Source organism: Oryza glaberrima, chromosome 7, assembly GCF_000147395.1.
Source record: "Oryza glaberrima chromosome 7, OglaRS2, whole genome shotgun sequence".
NCBI lineage: Eukaryota > Viridiplantae > Streptophyta > Magnoliopsida > Poales > Poaceae > Oryza > Oryza glaberrima.
The window spans coordinates 25,885,288-25,906,111 of record NC_068332.1 but is presented as its reverse complement, the minus strand read 5'-3'; the positions used below and the strand labels follow the sequence as shown (position 1 = coordinate 25,906,111).

At 43.3% G+C, this 20,824-nt stretch overlaps 2 protein-coding genes across 2 annotated transcripts; one reads left to right on the top strand and one right to left on the bottom strand.

Annotated features, from left to right (window-relative positions):
* Positions 1–9,570: 9,570 nt before the first annotated feature.
* Positions 9,571–13,863, bottom strand: LOC127779871 (probable apyrase 2). The gene is made up of 9 exons (XM_052306793.1): positions 13,098–13,863; positions 12,868–12,996; positions 12,729–12,785; positions 12,536–12,628; positions 11,795–12,000; positions 11,221–11,315; positions 10,378–10,592; positions 10,106–10,295; positions 9,571–10,013 (listed from the first exon to the last, which is right to left on the bottom strand). The coding sequence occupies exons 1-9, from the start codon at positions 13,407–13,409 to the stop codon at positions 9,907–9,909; spliced, it is 1,404 nt and encodes a 467-aa protein (XP_052162753.1). The 5' UTR covers positions 13,410–13,863; the 3' UTR covers positions 9,571–9,906.
* A 2,050-nt stretch (positions 13,864–15,913) lies between these two features.
* Positions 15,914–19,892, top strand: LOC127779807 (uncharacterized protein At5g39570-like). Its single transcript, XM_052306709.1, has 6 exons — positions 15,914–16,745; positions 16,844–17,023; positions 17,377–17,520; positions 17,666–17,851; positions 18,158–18,322; positions 19,630–19,892. Exons 1-6 carry the CDS (start codon positions 16,089–16,091, stop codon positions 19,687–19,689), a joined length of 1,392 nt encoding a protein of 463 aa, XP_052162669.1. The 5' UTR covers positions 15,914–16,088; the 3' UTR covers positions 19,690–19,892.
* Positions 19,893–20,824: the final 932 nt, after the last annotated feature.

Below are 20,824 nucleotides of genomic sequence, written 5' to 3'. Positions count from 1 at the left end.
ACTTATCGCGGCGATGGAACCGATCCATTCCAGCGTCGGCTGCGCGTGGCCTTCCGCCGTTCCGCGTGCATCCAATTGGGGCAGTGGTGTGCAGTTCAATTCGGAGGTCACTCCGACGACGATCCTGGCCCCTCCGCGTGCGGCGGAGACTCGCTTGGATCCATTCCGGCTAGAGTTTGCTTCTGGAAAATACTGCTGTTGCTGCTACTGAATTATACTGTTGGTGACGAAAAATCCTGGCACTGCTGGTGCTTACTTGTGTAGTTGGTGACGAAAAATTGTAGTGCTTGATGTTTCATGAATTCTGCTGTTGGTGATGATGTATGTAACTAGTGTGTGCCGCAGCGAGACACCATTGCAGAGTAACAGTTAAGCTCTTGGTATTGTGCCATTTTCGTTGCAGTTCTGCGTGTTTAAAGGTTAATGCCTGCTGCTTTTCAAATGTTACGTGGATCTATTTGTGCCATGAATGAAACAATATGATAGAAATATAAATCATCCATGTTTGAATTTTGTTTCATATAACTCTTGATTGCGCTTTGTTGATGATTTTTTTTTTGACGCGAGACTCTACCTTATTACCATTTGATTAATGGTGTGTCAAGAAAGTTACATAAAGAATTCGTTGCTGAATTTAGTTGTCCTAGAAACAGCTTGAGCACTAAAAAATCCTGTAAAGGCAACAGAGAGCAGTGTACGCAAGCTGCTAACCCATCTAGCCAGCAGTGCCATCTCCATCAACACAAACACCCCCGGAGAGTGAAAGGCACGGCCCGAGCCATTCATCGTCAGATTCAGATATTCAGTAGATCTACCTTTGACTATTCCAATCGAACACTCATATATTAGTAGCAGTGAAATTTAATAGACATGCATTTGATTCGATCGAAGACGTTTGCAACAATGATCCATCCAACTCAGGTTTTTCATGTGTGCACCGTGGGGCCTTCACGGCCTATGGCGAAAGTATCCCGCTTCACTGAGATGCTAGGCCCTGCTGCGTAGCCTCTGATGGGGGGAGACACATGCGGCAGCGGCGTCCGGCTGCAGGTAGAGAGGAGCGCGCGCACGCAAGCGGCGGTGTCGTGATCATGTACGCTGTTAGGTTTAGTAACTATTAGAAGACGAGTTTACTCTCCGCACATAGTTTTTTTTTTTAACAAATTTGCCCACCCACGCTTCTACTACCATAAGATGAGATGGTAGTAGAAATATATCTGAACCATTCAATCAAATTAGATCAATGGTTCAGATCGTTTTCTACTACGAGTAGAAAGCACCGGAGTGAGGCTCTTTTATTGAGGGAATATTAATTGTCATCAAGCGGTACTACGTGTGAACTTAATCGGTACGTGGTCGTGGTCTGACCAAAATTAGCTGAGATTTAAGTCAAGCAGACACGTGCACTGCAGTTTGAGATCAGCTGCGTCTTCAGAACACCAAACACGCGTACGTGACAATTGGCAACCCTTTCGTTCATATTCATCGATCTTTCAAAGACTCAAACGTAGGATTATAAGCCAACCAATTAACGATCAATATATGGTACTCCCTCCGTTCTAAAGATGATACTTTGACCAATAATATCCAAAAAAGATATTTTAAATAAAAAGAGTTGAATATTATGATAGTTTATTTAATAATAAATCTAGTAAAAAATGTTAGACTTGTCACTATTCTAAAAATACTTATATTTTGGGACGGAGGGAGTAAGATCTATTTGATTCAACACACAAAACCCCGAAATGCAGCCATTAATTAATTAGTTGACAAAAAAGATAAATATTAAAAGAAGATGAAACAAGTCACGGAGGTGATTTGAAAACAAGGGCATAGCAATACTATTATTGGTGTGTGTGTATGTATATATATAGCGGGTGTTCACAAAACGAGTGAAACATAATTAATTAATCCAAGTAAGTAACAAAAGACCATGGATCGATATGATGTAGATTGCATCAACGAGGAACAACCTGTACTTTGGCCATAGATAAGATAGAAACGGCGCGAACTGAACTAACTAATTCAGCATGCATCAAGTTAACAGCGACACACTAAGCTATAGCTAGCTAGCTCGTCATCGATCCGTCCGGCCGGGGCGGCGACAATCTCTGATAGGTCGTCGGATCAGCCAGGTGCATGCACGAACGCAATGGCCGTCGCCGTCGCGAAGAAGCCTTGCGCGCATTGGCTGGGGTTTTAAACTTTTGGCGCGGCTTGCAGTGGTTAAATTAGTCGTCGCACGCCTCGCCTTGTCCCTCTCGTCGCCACACGCGTCGCCGTGTGCGCGCCGCCACCTGTAGCTGTAGCTCTGTACATATGCATCTCATCCATCGCTTAATTACATCGACCTGCAACTACTGGCACACATGTGTACAGCTCTCGCTCATGTCATGCCTCCTCTCGACGACGACGACGGAGACGGCGATCTCTCTAGGTAATTAAGCTAGCTAAGCTCATCTTAAAATAAGTGCAGCCATATTTAGCGCTTTGACCATCCATCTTATTTAAAAAAATTATAAAAAATATTAAAAAAATTAGTCACACATAAAGTACTATTCATGTTTTATCATCTAGTAATAATAAAAATACTAATCATAATCTTTTTTCAAATAATACGAACGGTTAAACGTTGAACATAAACAGTGCTAAAACTGCACTTATTTTGGGACGGGGAAGTACTCCACTATCTACTAGCTTGCCAAAACCTGACACCGATGTGGATGACGGCAATTACTAATTGTGATCATCAGCAAAAGCTAGCCAAGCTCAAGTGGATTAAAGCAGCAATTGTGGCCTGATCTGATCCATTATTGATATATATCAAGTGCTGGAGTATGTGAGTTGCATGCCTTTTTTTTCCTAGCCTTTTATTCCTTTCAAACGTCATGCATGTATATATGTATTTGTATACAGAGATGCTGTGCATATATCGATCGGAATAATAATGAGAAGAGGATAACAAAAATAACTTCACTTTTTCAGTCAATTAGGTAGAAGCCCATGCTGCTGATTGCCGCGCCATACATATATATGATGGGACGAGAGAGCTAGCTAGGCAAAAGAAAATGGATACATAGATACATATATAAATATAAATATATATATATATATATATATATATAATCGATGCTAGCTGCTACTGCTGAGATGGATGAGAATAAATTAAAGGGGTCATTCGATGTGGATATATGGCGGCGCAGATGTATATATTACTCCGAATATTACATGATCTAGAAAACCGGTCGAATTAATGACTTAATGTGACGACGACGACCACACAATCTCCTGCATACTGGTAGCTGATTAGCTAGCTAACCTAGTGCTAGCATCTCTTGACCATTAATTCCGATTTTCTTTAATTTGCTGGTTTCATCAGCTAGCAGCCACACGAATTGGTGAAATAAAAATATAATTATCGATGATTAATTTGTCTCGATTGATTACTGAATTCAACAACATGACCTGGCGTATCAGCTAGAACCTAGCTTGAAAATGATTGGACCGGATCGAGATCTACAGTATACAGATAACAGATACTGCAAAACTGAATCACAAGTACACTAGCCATTAGTACTAATGATGAGAAGTACCTACGTACTTCGGCCAGTTTGTCTTGCATGCGTGGAGCGGATCTATAGTATAAGGACTGATGACTTTCGATAAAATCTAGTGGCGGAGCCAGAAATTATATAAGAATAGGGATAAGGTAGGGCTCAATTAATGGAGTATTAGTTTTTTGAAAAAATTACATGGTGAATCAACAAAATTTAAGCAAGTTTTTGGAGGCAGGCCTAGGGCTCAAGCCCTAGCTGCCCTAGGCCTGCCTCCGCCCCTGATAAAATCTATAGCAAAATTGTTTATCCATATATTATAACACCATGATCTAAATATAATTAGCATACTATGACAAAGATAGACACACTTTAACACCAACGAATCGATTTTCTCAATCGGCCATGCGTCGTCCTTAATTGGGTCGTTGAGTTTGGAAGGAATAAGTGACCACGCATGAATACGCATACTTTCACTCTCCATGTACATATTTCTTCTTTTCGGCCACTGAATATTGAAGCTGTAGTACGCAGCATCTGTACACACGCGCCCGTGCATGCAGAAATCGACTTGCATTGGGTCAAAGGAAGTAAGTAAGGTTGGAGCCGGCCAATGGTGTAAGCTAGCTTGGAGAAAGAGAGAAGCTGCATAACGACTGCAATTCGATTGATCAGGACAATTAAGCAGTTAGCTAATTAAGCTACCAGCAGTACGTAGCTAATTCGATCGAAGAAGAAGGAGACATGCATATATAGGAGATGCAGATTAAGGAGGAGCACACGTACGTACGGGCCCCTGCTTAATTAATTGTATGTGTGATTATACATTACTACATTAATTATATTCGTGCGTACGTGCGTACGCGCGTGTGGTACGTACGTGGCCTTCTTCTCCCCACGTGCAAGCAAGTCCGGTACATGCATGCTTCCTACCCTCCTATCGATCTCTCCTTGCCCCTTATCGTACGGCTCCTCCCTGCTCGATCGAATATACTCTGAAGAAATGCATAGCGACTAGCGATCGAGAGTTTATGTAGGACGATCGACCTGTTTGGTTGTCTGAAGAAATAGGGAAAATATTTTAAACTTTCGAAGAAATGTCCTCTCTCATTGTTTGTGTGTCACTTGAATAGTTATGAAAAACTTTGAGAGAAAATATTAACAATATTGATCGATCAAAAAGGAAATTCAGAACCATCGATCAATCAGCTGATGAGAGAAATTAATATACAAGAGAACAAATTAAGTTACGAGACAAGCTAAGTTTGTACGTGTTGATTAATTATCTTATTAACATCGATCTGCCTCTCTTTTCTATGGAGAATTTCAGGAATTAATCCACCATATTTCTGTATGCAGTCATGCATATATAGATGCATGCAAGAGTTAAGGAACGAGGCGGCCGGGTGCCTTTGACCACCAGCAGTGCAGCTCTGGTAGCTTCATATATACTCGACTCGATCGTAGCTTGCGACCACGGCACGCTAGCTATATACTCCCAAGTGAAGTGCTGTTGCACTCAACGGAAAGAGAAGATTTTGATGGCTTAATTTGTCGTCGTCACCACGATCATGATCATCCATCTCACAATTCATGCAGCTCTACATGCATGGAACGACCGGTCTAGCTAGCCATTTCTTTTTCCCCCTTTATTTTTTCCATGGAATAATTAAACAATCCTAGAGTCTCTTCATCAAAGTAGACGTTGATATAAAGACCGTTTCTCTTCTCCAGCAATAATATGCATGTATTTAAATATTTATAATTATATACGTACTTATTGTTTATGCTCCAAATGATTGTCTTCCACACCCTGCAGGTTTTGCTTATCATTTATGTATATGTGCTGCCATATTGCAATCATCTGCCCATAAAAAAAAAGCAACTTGCTGATAGCCCATTGCACTTTGCACAAGACGACAATTAAACAAGGAAAATCCACGTGTATATATGATTAACCACCATATATATAGTTGATTATGATTTTATTATGTGGCGTTCTAGCTTTGATCGGCTGCGACGACATATATGCATGTACACGGATGACTTGACCAAATGACTGCCGTTAAAGGACAGACTACCCGGCCGGTTCGATCTAAAATTAGACGATAAGAACAAACCAACTGACCAGTAGTAATACGTTGAGAGAGGACGTACGACAAAACAATTAACATGTGTTTCAAATAAAATATATACTCCCCTTTCCTAAATATTTGACGCCGTTGACTTTTTTAAACATATTTAACTGTTCATCTTATTCAAAAACTTTTGTGAAATATGTAAAACTATATGTATACATAAAAGGTATATTATTTAACAATGAATCAAATAGGAAAAGAATTAATAAATATTTAAATTTTTAAATAAGATGAACGGTCAAATATGTTTAAAAAATCAACTGTGTCAAATATTTAGGGACGGATGGAGTATGTATCGAATAGATTAACCTCGAGCTAGCTACTGGCAGACATACCATTGACAGGTCAATTTATAGAACTCGATCTCGATCGAAAGATGAACCATGCATGGTGGCCACCTTTTAATTATCGTGACATGCACTTGGAAACCCTTTTGATCTCTTAGGAAAGCTAGCTGCAGACAAAGTAGTGAACTAGCTGTACACTCTGAATAAGTAGTTCATCTCAAGAAGATAGACGAGAATAAGAAGAAAACTTTCATGGGAGATAACAACGTGATGTTTATCCTCTCCTATATATTGACCATATATATTATTTTCTCTCATTGGCCAGCTAATTATTAGCGTACGTATATATACGGCTCTAGATCGGGCGCCACGTACGTGTTCGGATTAATCTCTAGCTGATAATTGATTTGGTAATAATAGTGCTGAGATAGATAGATCAGCTGGACACCAGAGTCCGACGTTCCGTTGAAGCATCGCTAATGTCGATTAGTACAGTTATGGTCTTCCAAGGTAAAAGGACGTACGGTTAGATTAATTGTGCTCAATGATGAATACAGCCATTCCCTTACTGTTTGCTGCGTCCAGTTTAGATTGTGACATGAAGAATTCAAGGCCTGCATATATATATGCGCATAATATATATAATGTCGTGTAGAGGAAGCTTCAATGTACCTGTAAAGATCCTTAAACCAACTTGAGCCAACTCTCCCATTTACTGTTCTTATTTTCAATCAAGAAAAATACCTTCATATAAGGGCAGGTGTTGTGTAATTTAGTTTACTAGCTAGGGCATGCTTGAAAGTCATTCATTTTGCAAGCTTTTCATATGGAACAATTTGATTTAATTTACGAGCATGATCGATGAGTGTTTGCATGTTTACACGGATCTGACAAATTAACTTGTTCTGGAAACGGTAAACAAATTAAACTGAACTTTTCTACGAATTAACAGCTGATAACGAACGCATGTTCTGAACCTAACTTTTCTTTTAAAGATAACTATCTTTTGAACCTAACTAGAGGGTCCAAGTTAGATAGGGAAGTTCTGTAAGTGCATCCATCTTGAGATACTAAGGCTAAGCACTAAGCTAGCAGGAAGCAAGGTCAGTTAAGCATCACGAGCTAGCAGTAGTGTAGTACAACCTGGCTTCCTAAGAAAAAGATGGCCAGCCAGACACATGGTTTTGAATGGTTGGCTCCGGTAATTACCAACGTGATCGATGTAATAAATCGTGTTGATCACAGCTGGTAAAAAAGAGAGAGAGAGATGAAGATTAATTTGGTGAGTTTCTAGATTTGGGATCTAACAGGTGTCGACATTGGCGTGGAGCAGATCACACTAGTTACTGCCGACGGGACACGTGTAGGCTGGTTGTGGAAGAGACGGTTAAAAACCGTAAGATACGCCCCTCTTCCGAGTCCAATACGGTGAGTACTAAAGATCTACGTATTCCTTTCGTACGTACCCAGCTAGCTAGCTTAGCTACTGCCTATTATTCGATTGATGTTTCTTTCACCCGTGTGTGCGTGTGTCTATGTCTACGTAAAAACGTGCTTTCTTTTTTGTGGAAAAGGACCTTCCAATGATAAATTGTTGATAAAGCTAAACCACTAATTAGCATAGCTGCAGTGACAACTGACAAGGGCATACTTCACTCAGTCAGATATACAGCCCATTGGGCCGTAAACACTTGGGTCTCACTCCCGTTCAGACTGTTTGATGGCCCAGGTGTATCTCAAGCCCATACGACACTAGCTTGGGCCTTGATGGGCCGATACACCATAGCAACTTGCGCTCAAAGTCAGAATAAGTGCATCCAAGGTCTCTTAACTTGTCAACGAATTCGATTTTCATCCTTCAACCACAAAACCAGATACAACGGATCCCTCAATTATCAAAACCGGTGCAATATAAGTCCCATGGTGATTTGGAAGGCGGTATTGGCTTACGTGGCGTCTATGTGGCTAAATTGACCCGGTCTTCATCTGACGTGGCAATTTGATTTGGAAATTAATAAAAAGAGTGACCCCACATGTCAGCTACACCGAAAGAATTAATTAAAAATGGTGGAGCCCACGTGGGCTCCACTTGTCATTCACTCCCCTAATCTTCTTCCTCCTCTCTCTCTCCCCATCTCCCCTCTCCTCTCTCCAGGAGCTGGCGGTTCGGCGACGCGGCCGGCCGGTGGCGGCGGAGCCAGGGATGACCTCAGAGACGAGGACGCCGGGGAGCTGCGCCTGGACGGGGACGCCGGCGGTGATTGTTGTTACTGGACTTAGAGTTGGTGTTGTTGTTGTTGAGCTCACCGTGGTAGGAGCTGAGAGGGGGAGAGGGAGAGATGGGGCGGCCGCCGTGCTGCGACAAGGCAAACGTGAAGAAGGGGCCATGGACGGCGGAGGAGGACGCGCGCCAAACTGCTAGCGTACACCTCCACCCATGGCACCGGCAACTGGACCTCCATTCCTCAGCGAGCAGGTCGTGAAAATCAACGATATCGCCATTGCTGCTGATGGGATCAAGCTTGAGGTGCATTTGATCATATCAGATCAGATCAAAATATGTTGTTTTTATTTATCTCTTCTTTTTCCCTTTCGGCGATGCGGCGTCAAGGGAGGTTCGGCGGCCGGCGACGCCGCGGCGACCCCCCGTCTGACCTCCTCGCCAGCGTCGAGTCGGTCGCCTCCGCCACCTCCCGCGGCATCCACGTCTCCAAGTTCTCCGTCGGCTTTCCCCGACGACGAACCGGACTCCGGCTTCTCGCCCGACGACCCGAACCTCCTGCGCAACCGCCCCGTCCCCGACCGGCTCCTCGTCGTCTCCGCCGGCGTCGCCGCCAACCTCCTCTTCGCCTTCCTCATCGTCTACACCCAGGCGCTCACCGTCGGCGTCCCCGTCCAGGCGTAGCTCCCCGGCGTCCTCGTCTCCGAGGTCATCCCTGGCTCCGCCGCCGCCGGCCGGCCTGCCGCGTCACTGAACCGCCAGCTCCTGGAGAGAGGAGAGGGGAGAGAGAAGGAAGAAGATGAGGAGAGTGAATGACAAGTGGGGCCCATGTGGACCACACCATTTTTAATTAATTCTTTTGGTGTAGCTGACATGTGGGGTTACTCTTTTTATTAATTTCCAAATCAAATTGCCACGTCAGATGAAGACCAGGTCAATTTAGACACATAGGCGCCACGTAAGCCAAAACCACCGTCCAAACCACCATTGGACCTATATTGCACCAGTTTTGATAGTTGAGGGACCCGTTGTATCTGGTTTTGTTGTTAAGGGATGAAAATTGGATTCGTTGACAAATTAAGGGACCTTGGATGAACTTATTCCCTCAAAGTCTCAATTTGTCGCCAGATTTTCGTCCTTAACCAAAAATACAATCCCTCAACTTACAAAACCTATACAAATAAGGTTCCTACATAGCTCTTTTGACTGGGCTGCTTCATGCTACGTGGAATTGACGTGACGCTTACATGACAATTTAATCCGGAGAACAACAAAAGGAGCTGACATGGCAGCAGAGACAAAGTGTGGGACCCACATATCAGCTGAGTCATGCTGGCATGTGGGATCACCACATGGACACATGGTCAATCTTCTTCTCTACTGTACTGCCCCTAACAGAGGTACAGAACTGGAGTAGTATAGATCAAGAAAAGAATGACAGGCTCGTCTTACTTTCAATGGTACAAAAAAAAATGTATATACCCCTTGCATGCAAGTATGCAACTATGCAAGCTGGCGGGTCCTTGTGTATCACTCATTATCAGGCTACTGTATAGAAGCAGGTTAAATCAATCGATTTCAGTAACAAAATGGTCACTTGGGGCGTGCGCAGCGCCGAGCAAGCGAACACCCTCCAGATCCAAAACTTTACGGCGATGACGCCCTCTGATCGTAGCTCCCTTGCTGAACTTTCTGCTGTCTGTCTATCAAGATGCAACCTCAATGGCACTTCCCAGTGGCCATGCTGCTTCCACAAACGCGTTGCTGTAAGGGACTTTCTTTACCAAGGTCATCTCTTGGTGAGAACCAACACCTGCGAGAGTGCAAGAGCAAAACAAATTAGTGATAAATTTGTGCAAAATCTGTAATGCGGTCTTGATTATATTTAGTTTTAACGAGACATACCAAATCCATCCACAAGTAAGGTGTACTGGTAAACGAGATCCATGCAGATATATGGAATGTTATCCTTTTGGACACCAGGGTAGGCAGCTTCGGCGTCCTTCAAGTTTAACTTACATGCACGCTTGGCAGCCTTTTCAAAATCTGAAGGTTTAACCTTAGCCACAGGTGCCTTGGGATTCACAAATCCAGCCTGAGCAGAGACCGGAAAATTGTTTACTGGTGTATCATCATGGCAACAAAAGCAAACATCTTCAGTAGTTCAACCACCTTACCTCAGCTGCCCTGTCGAAGAAAAATGATGCCACAAACAAATTCTTCTGTCCAGCGCCACCACCACCATTCCAAATGCCACCAAAAGAACATTTCATGTGAGTGCATGCTTGGTCAACTTTAAGAGCTTTCACTACATCATCCCTGCATTTTGAATAACTAGCACCAGATGGTGAAGCCGACGCTTCAAATTTGCCATTGCCATATTTGTATTGCCCTACAATCACAATGCAATTAGAACAAAACTATCTTACTAACATAGAAAAGATAAAATTGCATCTCCAACTATTGTCACAGATTGGTCATTTGTGTTGATGAGGATTTAGATTTATACACATCACTATAAATACTTCTAACTGCAGACTGATGGTTGGAAAGAATATCAAGGAAACCAGTAAGGTATTTGTTTCATAGAGAATTTGAGGGTAACCTCATTAAAACCAGGTTACGATCCACTATAAGGGTGTGTTCCTTACCACCTCTTCCCAACTTCTATTTCTCGTTTTCCACGCACACGTTTGCCAAACTGCTAAATGGTGTTTTTTTTTTTTTTGCAAAAAAAATTCTATATGTAAGTTGTTTTACAAAATTATATCAATCCATTTTTTTCAAGTTTATTTTAGCTCATGCTTAATTAATCATGCGCTAATGGGTCGCTTTGTTTTGCGTGTGGCGAGGTGAAGTTCCCAACCTCCACCTCGGAATGCAGCCTAAGCATTACATTCCTCCCTTGACCAAAATATGCATAAGGGTAACAACAATTGAAATTTTAGGAACAAACATAAGCTACTTGGCAGGGAGTTAAATGATAGCAGAAGAATATGGTAGAAGTATGTTACTAGTACCTTGATGCCCCTCCAATGTACAGTAGCTGTAACCTTTGCCATTGCCGGCTTTTAAGATCTCTGCTCTAGCAGCCAGCAACCCATAATGCAAATAGCTGTGAAGAAATGTGTACAGTTATATATGTGGTTCAAAGACTCCAGACTAAAAACAGGTCATGTGATGTCATCTTATACAGCAGATAATAAAAAAGTAAGGAGTATTAAGATTGTGGCTATGTCAGATTAAGTGTTTGCTGTAGAACATTACATAGAATACCACGTGATATTTAGGTAGAATCTTTACACATAAAAGTACCCTTATGTTTGGTTTGGACTTAAGTTTCTCAAATTTGCATTAATACGCTATTCTTGCATTTTTATCAATACGAGATAGTATCTTAGAGGATTACAACAGCTGTCTGCTTTGCAAAGAATATAACCTATGAATTGGCATAGGCAGACATCAGAAATAGGCATGACAATATGCCATCAGATGCTTAAATGGATTTTGAAGATTGTTACCGTATCACAACTGAATAACTTTTTTCTTGACAATGTAGCAGCAGCCAAAAGCTCAACGGTATTTCATACTAACCTGTGAACATAAAGATAATATGTTGTTCCTTTAAGAAACAGTTTCTTCACATATGAATCTTCATCCTCTGATGGTTTAGGAGCCTTCACTGCATCCTTCTCTGCAATTGCATATGCCATCTGCACAGATCCACCTCCAAGATCAACCACTCCAACTGTGTCTGCGTAAGTCTTTCCCAATTTCCCCAGCAGATAATTGATGGTAACCTATAAGGATAGAGAAGAGCAACACTTGTTATCAGTTAATGGACTAAAAGCTAGACATAGAATCACTAGTTGTGAACAGATCCTAAACACTCAAAAGGTGAATTAACTGTCAGAACAGTGCACCACATGGATTCAGATGATCTGCATCTATTTTCAGGGAAAATGTTGTTTCTGGTGCCCTTACTTTCAATGTTTAGCTTTCGTCATTTGGATTTTGTTTCGTCATTTGGATTTTGTTTCGGCATTTGTTTCTGGTGCCCAAATTTTGTTTTTCAAAAATGAAAATAGTTATTTTGCCTAATTCACTTGTGAAAGCGAAAATTTCTCTTTTTTTATCATGTCCTTTAAAACTTATATCTTTGAAGCTGGCAGATGTCAGCTCTAAGAGAATTGGCAGATTTGTTGCTGAACAAAATAGTTTTTTCTAAACAAAAAGAACTTATATTGTCAATCTGACAAATGTGAGGCATTTCTAATAATCAGGAGCACAAAGTAATGTTCTGAACCATATGAATAAATCAGGCCAGTTTTGTACCCATTCATATGCGCCTTCCTGAGGTCCATCAAGAACTGTAACCCAATCCGGTTGGGTCTTGAACGAACTCTTTTCGCGAAGAAGATCCCTGACCTGCAAAAATTGTGAGTGTATTCAATATTAGGGACAACCAATATAATTCAGTGATCGATCAAACAACAATTAATCAAAGGTGAATAAAAGCAAAATTTACCGCTTGCAAAATCTCCTCTGATTTTTCTGCTCCCAACGCTCTTAGCCCGGCGGTGGCCTGTGTGTGAATTATAAAGCTTATTATTAGAAGATGACCAAGCAGCGATAGGAAGCTCTACTGGTATCGTACAAGAACTCACCCCAACTCTAACAGGAGTCTGGCCGCGCAATTCCGCGGGAACCACTCGTTTGGCATCCTCAAGGAGAGAGACGAGCGATTTGGCAGCCTCCTGCGGGTTATTGGCATACTTGCTAAGCCCCGGCTTTTTCTGCAAAAGGGGAAGTGGGGGGAAATTAAGTAAAAATGGATTGAGAGATGAAAGGATCCCTAGCAGATCCAGATCCAAATCCAATTGGGTGGATGGATCACCTGGACGAAGAGCTCGATCTGGTCGCCAATGTGGAGTAGATCGAGGTTGGCGTCGAAGCGGAAGACGTGGACGCGACTCCCGGAGCTCCCGGCGTCGAAAATGACGGCGTACTTGTTGGCGTCGAGGGGGCCCCACCTCCTGCCGGCGGCGGCGGAGGAGGAGGCGGGAGAGCGCGGCATGAGGAGGAGGACGAGGGAGACGAGGGCGAGCGGGGCGAGGATGACGAGGAGGACGCCGCGGTAGCGGTGGAGGCGGTCGGCGAGCGTGTCGGGGCGGGCGCCGCCGCCGGGCAGCGCGGAGTAGCGGCGCATGTTCTTGGCGTCGGCGTCGGAGGGCGGGGCTAGGAGGAGGTCCGGGGAGGAGGGCGTGCGGTAGCGGATGCGGCCCGGCGGCGGCGGCGACGGCTTGACCGCCTCCTGCTCCGCGGGATCCAGGGCGGAGAGAGATGGATCTGCGCGGCGTGGGCTCTGCCTCTGCCTCTGAGATCGCAGTGGAGAGTATAACGGGTGGGGTTTGACTTGGCGGGGATCGCGTCGCGTCGAGATGGGCGTCGTCGCGAGCTGGAAATGCGTGCGCGTGCGGGTGCGTGTGCGTGTGTGTGCGGCGTTGGGATCTGCGGCGAGAGAGGGGTTCGCTGCTGCTGCTCTGCTCCCCGGCGAGCCGAGCGCCAGAGGAGGAGGACAAAGTGGCGGGCTTGGAATGGGGACGCGACAGGTTTGCTCTTGCCGACGACGATGCGGATGCGGTGCGGTTTGCTTCGTGCGCGCGCCGGCTCGATCGATCGATCGCGCGTCCCCCGGTCCACCGGCTTTGCCCGTTTGCCGTGCGTGTTGCTTTCAGAGTTTGGCTAATCTGTGCGCGGTCCACGCGTGTACCGTGACTTGGTTTGGTACGATCGGGCACGACATGTTCATTGGATTTGACCATGTGTATACATCAAGATGCGAATGCGATCGATCTTTTGTGGTTTGTTTATATATCCAGAATGCTTTTATTTTCATTCCTTTACAAGGCTTGCCTCTACGGCTTATGCTTTTTTTCTCTTTTACAAAATTAAAGTGTTGATGAATATTATTTATTCCAGAATTATATAATTTGATTTTTACTGCTTTTTCTTTAAGAGGGGTTAATGTAAGAGACAAACGACCCTGAATATATAATCTTTCGACACGCAATTATTGGAATATTCAATAATTCGCTTGCTATAATTGAGCATATAAGCAGTACACTCTTGTTGTATTCTTTGTCCTCTCCTCTTATGCACGAGGTTAGCTTCTCTTGAGGGATATCTTGCTTATCTATCATGAATAACAAACGCTTTTCTCATGATTTTTTCTTGTCCCATCTACATATAAGATAACATATGTAACCTAACATGTCTACCGAAGAGCATATTCTCTCCTCTAATGCATGAGGTACCATTTATAGGCGGACATTATGTTGTTTGTCTATTTTAGGCGTATAGATAGTAGATGATTATACGACGAACAACTCCAGTGGCTAGTGTAGTATCATCGCTATTGACATTTATGCGTTCCTATGTATTGTATTCAAGTTATAGTACTCCTTCCCTTTTTAATAATACCTCCATCCAGAAATATATGGGATTATTCCCAATTGGGTACAAATTAAGGAAGAAAGTATACACCAAATCTGATTGTGTGAAAAGACATATATAGTTAACACGTTGAATGATGTGCATAGAGTACATCTTTAAAAAAAAAACTACTAAAGTTTGGTAGGAGTGAATGAATTTTAAAATGCACTATATATTAGTATTAATGAGTTTGTGAGAGCCTTATATGCTGAAATCAGTTTGTTGCTGCCCTTGTTGCCTCAGTATAACAAAAATCGTCTATATTCTTGGACAAATGAAGGAGAAATAATCCCCTATATTCCCGGGCAGATGAGTAGATGTCGACAATGACTTTGTTTGCAAAATGGGAAAAAAATAAGATAAAACCTCCTGAAAGAAAAAAACAAAAAAGAGATTTGACAAAATTCCATAGCCCAGGTATCGTGATAGAAAAGTTTGAAATACGTTTTGTTTGCAAAATGGGAAAAAAAAACAAGATAAAACCTCCTGAAAGAAAAAAAAACAAAAAAGAGATTTGACAAAATTCCATAGCCCACCGAGTCAAAGGAGTTACTAGGCCGAGGGCAAAAGTTGGGCCGTAATCGGCCAGCCGCGCAAGAAGTAAAGGAGGCTTGGACTGCGACGTAAAGCGCGCTCTGGGAGTCTGTGGGCTGGAAGCCTGCAAGCGCCGGGTCTGGGAGGAAGGCTGGGCCGTGTTGTCGCGACGCCATCACAGGCCCATGCTTGAACAACACGCTGGGCTTGCTTTTGACCGCGATCTCACTCGATTCTCTTCTCGTTGACTTGTCTCGTGCCATTTTCTCGTCTCTTCGCTGTATGCACCATGTATTCACGTGGCACGCACGTGCAACGTTTCATATAATCCACGCATGTGTTCCCTTTTTGACTCGTACAAGTATGAATAGTATATTGCGGTGCTATACCTTTTCTTTGCGTATCAGCCATCTATTGAACTGCAAGTCTGCAACGTGATGCGAAAAGAAAAAAAAAGAGCTGCAACGTACGTGATGCGAGGACTGTATGAAACGGCTCGCTTGGGTTGGGCCTTAAGGCCCATCAATATCGAGTGCTTAGTAATATGGGCCGCTTCGCTGGCGCCGCTGTATACAAACGTGACGTGATACGTACTAGTACAGCTTTGAACGCACCTCGTCGATCGATGCAAAGTGCGATCTGCATTAATAGCGTTGCGTCTCCTTGCCAACCTCCTATGCATGCGGTCGCTTCCCACCGACGCCTCCATCACATCGGCGCCCGTCGCGGTCAACTCGAAATCAACATACCACCAGCCGCGCGCGTGCAGCCGTCGTCGCATCTCACCATCGCAGCCATATCCTCTCCCTCTCCCACTTCGCCTCATCACTACTCCGTTCCCTAACCACCATTCCTCGCCATGGCGGCCCCGGCGGACGACTACTACGGCGACGACGACGACGAGTACGACGACTACAACCCCCACCCCTACGGCGGCGGCTACGACATCTTCGCCACCTACGGCTCCCCGATTCCGCCCTCCCCCACCACCTGCTACCCCGTCTCCTCCGCTGCTCCTACGGCCCCGCCGCCTAAGCCGTCGCCTACTCCGCCTCCGGCTTCTCCACCGCCTGCGCCCACTCCCCCGCAAACGCGGCCGCCTTCTCCGCCGCCGCAGCAGCAGCAGCCTCGGCCGGTTTCGCCGCCGCCCGTGGCGGAGCCGTACTACTGGCCCAAGCCCTACGACTACGGGGATGCGCCGCGCGAGCAGCCGGCGTACGCCACGCCGGAGGTCTTCCGGGGCTGGCCCTTCTTCGCGGGGGCGCGCTGCCACTCGCGGTGCGGCGGCCGCGACTACTGGAGGCAGTTCATGCGGGGGCTGGATTACCTCTTCGGCCACGCCGATGGCTACGGGGAGCGCCGTATTGGGGTGGACTACCACGGCGTCCCCGTCTATGCCAACAGGAAGGGAGGCGTCGAGGAAGCCGTCGTCATACAAGTGGAGCCGCCGGCCACCGGGACTGTAGAGTGGCACCACGCCGCCGACGACCCGGAGTACAACTACAACAACGGCAATGTGAGCGAATGCACCATACCACTCGGGATTTTTCACTTCACTTCTGACTTGCTATTGTTGTTCACTTGCTACGTCTGCTGTCTTGCATGTTGAGCCAGCGCATATCTTGGGATGACAATGCCAAAGATGAAACATATGCATATGTGCAGCACAATTACAGTTCGTATGATCGCTCTTATGATCAGTCTTACAGTCTTGATGCCGTTTCCGATGAAACTACTTGGTTTCCTAATCAGAACTACCAGCACGTGTACAAAGAGGAGGAATCTCAGTATCAGGTACTAATTAACTTATCACTGATCAAGAAGAATGAGGTCAATTAGTCGTCAGCCTGAGTATTTAGCTCAATTGCATGCAATCTTACTGTAATTTAGTTATGTTTGATTCATTTTTCTGAGAATGTGCTAGCTAATCTTGTCAGTGGACATATTTGACATGTAAAATGACACAAAATGGAACGAAAAGGATTGTTTATTTTGAGGGAGTCGCTTTCTGTGACTAGACAGTTTAATCAATGACACATTAGCATTCGCGAAAAAAATCAATGACACATTACTCTTGTGTAGCATTCAACAGATCCTGCCTGCTATCTTCGCTTCTAATCCCTGCTTAATATTAAATTTGCGTGCAGGAAATCTTGTCCAGCTCTTGTGCAGAAAGTAAGATTTCAGCTCAGCCTATTTATTGTTACAACCAGCAGTTTAGTGAACAACCACTACATGTTCTTGTTGAGCCCCCAGAAACAGTTTATTCTCAGAAGTTGGAGTACTATGAGGTTTGTCTGTCATCTACAAATGCTGTTTACAGTGTCTTCATTTGGTAATTATGCATTTGCTTGTTCAGGTTGAGTTCATCAATCTCAAGGGAGAACACTTTTTTTTTATGTAGTCTTGTGATTGTCAATTAAATAATTTGTGCAGAGCTTCTCAACATACAACCACCATAACAGCAACGATGATTCAGATATGTTGGGACATTCATATGACATACAGCTGCCCGATGAACATGTGCCAGATGAACCATTTGAACCAATTAAGCCTTCTTGGGCTATGCATTCGGGATACTATCAGTCCTGCACAGATGGGGCATCTGCTGAATTCGAAAATGTAAGTTAGGTAGTTATTTCAGGAATTATGTTGTAAAAAAAAAATCCAACTGAGACTATCTTTTTCACATTTGATGTTATACCGATATGGTGATACCTTGCTGCTTCAAGATCAAAGTAATTGTATTATTGAAATTTTCAGTGGAAGCTATCGTTATCACATATGTTGTGCTACTGATACCTTCCTGAGGCAATATTATTTTTTCTTTAAACTCCTTGAGTGCTACATTTTATCGGACCATGAACTTTTTTATTGGACTATAGCTACTTATGTTTTCCTTTACTAATTCGTTACTTTGACTTGCAGCATACTTTAAGCTCCAGTGAATTCGGTGGTATTGCAAGCTTATTTGCAACTTCCTTCTACCCTCAACAAACACAAATTTATGAGTGTCATGGAGATGAGAATGTTTCCTTGCAGCAAAATTGGCAGTGCAACTGGAATGTGGTTTCTGAAAATGATTTCCAATCGGTAAGCGTAACGGTGTCTATGTCTGTGAACGTGCTTTTTTAATACCCTATACTCTTATTTTTATCGCTCCATTTTACTCCTATTTGTATACTGTTGAATGTGTGTCATGGTCGGTACACATATAGTTGAAGTGCTAAGGATGGCGCACAGGGGGCAGAACCAAGCGGCAGCAGATAGACCATCAATGCATTTGCCGCACCTATCGTACCTCCTTAGTTGTTTGATTCAATTTGTTTAGGTTGAGATTTGTTAAACTTTTTAGGTTTGTTAGGGGCTGGCTTTATTTAAGAGAGCTTGGCATTATCTTTGAAATTAAGAGCAAATTACAAGTCTACTCTCTCATCCCCTGTTCTCTCTGCCTCTCCCCTTTTTTGGTGCTGCCTGGTGCCATCTCATTCAACCATGGGTAGTAAGACTGTTAACCTATCTAGCTACTTCCCACTCCTATCTTATTAGATCACTCCCTAACGCCCGAATATATTATATTGTTCTTGGCCTCATGGGTGGCTGATGACGATCAATGAAAACTTCAGACATGTCTGTGAGTGATGCTTTTTTCCCCTTGCAAATGATAGAATTATGAATTAGTATCTGTTTTCGTTTTGGATGCTGTAAATTTAAAATGTCTGGACCTTTATAGTATGTCCCGTGTATCCTTTCACATTCTTCTGAAATATTTATTTTTGCTATTTAATATGCAATCCATGACACAATTTGTTTTGTTGCTCAAGAATGGCCATCACATGAACTCATTTGCTGAAGTTCAAAATGGCACTGCTTGGCTGCGATTTTTTGTGGCTGCAGCTGTGCATAATGTCTGTGGCTGTGGTGCACAGCCGTGGCTACTAGCAGCAGACGCAGCCACAAAAATGACAGCCAAACAAGCCCAATATATCTCTTTCAGATTTAGTTAATACTTGGTTGCTCTTTGTTCCATATATTCTGATGTTAGTGTAACTTTTATCCACATTCATGATCTACCACACTTGCCAGTGTTAGTAGTAATTGGGATTTACTTGCCAAAAGAATAATTCTCAGACTCCAGCAGATAAGTGAGGTTAACTCTGTCTTTATGGTATAGTTTTCTTAACAAATCAGCAATCTCAGTACCCTTGCTAGACGATTTTAATGAGTGTTAATAGTTTGGTTGTTTGTGCTTTGCTGGTATTGTTGCTAGATTTCAACTGAAACAATCTTGTGTGGTGCCCGCATCACATTTTTATGGTTGAAACATGAGTGTGCAACTGTGCATGCGATGTCTCCATGTTGTCTTTTGAACTGAAATATTTCTCCATTTTTATTTGCAGGGTTACGATTCCAACCATATGAATGGCTCCTTCTGGCCGTTTGGAGATCATTCAGCATAATACCACAGTCTATATTGTTGTAATTTCACTCTTATCTTTTTTATGTACATTTCATTTAAATTTACCCGGCCAAATGTAAATGAAAAAAAATATATAAGAGGTTATGCACCAATGTATGTAGGTTCAGCATATAATGTAAGATCATTGACGCTGTTGTTGACCATAATTACTTCTTTTTATAGTGATATCCAGTTTCTTTTTAACCTGAGACCATACCACTATTATTTACATTCAACCATACCTCTGAATATATTATCATATTCTTGTATTCCTGAGCCTAAGACTGTTTTACCCATTTCAGGTTCCTCTTATCTGCACCGCAATTATTTGGCACTACATGTTTGACTTGCTTGAATATATAAGCTGATACCTACTGTTATGCTGTTTCAGTTTTCTTTGAGTCCTGGCTGAAGGAATTAGCGTATTGCATTTCAGAACCAAATGAGCTTTTCAGGATCTTCACAGAACATAGCTTGCTCTGCGTATCATTTGATAATTGGTACATTATGGCATTCCTGTCCTGTTTTAGTTTCTTATGTCAGTTGAATCATTATGATTGATGAGCGCCTTTTTCCCATCTTCCTTACAGCAAGTCCTACTCAGTATAATCCTTTGTCAGTAGAACTTTTTTTCCCAATTTATTTCCTTTGTCGCCAATTTGGACGGGATGAGCATATTTGGTTTACTACTTTAGTTTGGTTTTCAAGATTATGCAGATTTGTGTGAACACAAATCCTGGGTATGATATCTGGTACAAGTTGGCTATCTAGAAACTGTATGTTCTTAACTCGTCAATCAATCATACCAGCACTCTATACAGTACTATTTTCAAGGTTTTGTACCATCATGAAGGCTTGATCGTGAAGCAACAAAAAAAGGGATTTGGAAGTAGACAGCTACGTCCTGTTGTAAGCTGTAACTTATGAAGACGACTTCCCTTTTCCAAGCACAATCTAATGATAGTTATGCTATCTCTTTTGGTATCTGCTAGGCCCATAGGTTGCTGCTGTCAAATAGGAGATCTATTGTCGTTAACTCTAGTGTTCGTTGGTTGCTATTTTCAGGTCAAATCTTTGCAACTCTCCTGGACCTGGCCCAATTAGGTCCTCCTGTCAGGGCCTTCAACGGGAACCTG

Coding starts and splice junctions, on each gene's coding strand:
- LOC127779807 (XM_052306709.1), top strand. CDS start 16,089: ATGGCGGCCCCGGCGGACGACTACTACGGCGACGACGACGACGAGTAC. Junction 16,746..16,843: donor ACAACTACAACAACGGCAAT/GTGAGCGAATGC, acceptor ATGTTGAGCCAG/CGCATATCTTGGGATGACAA. Junction 17,852..18,157: donor CATCTGCTGAATTCGAAAAT/GTAAGTTAGGTA, acceptor TTTGACTTGCAG/CATACTTTAAGCTCCAGTGA.
- LOC127779871 (XM_052306793.1), bottom strand. CDS start 13,409: ATGCGCCGCTACTCCGCGCTGCCCGGCGGCGGCGCCCGCCCCGACACG. Junction 12,997..13,097: donor AGATCGAGCTCTTCGTCCAG/GTGATCCATCCA, acceptor CCCCTTTTGCAG/AAAAAGCCGGGGCTTAGCAA. Junction 12,786..12,867: donor AGACTCCTGTTAGAGTTGGG/GTGAGTTCTTGT, acceptor ATTCACACACAG/GCCACCGCCGGGCTAAGAGC.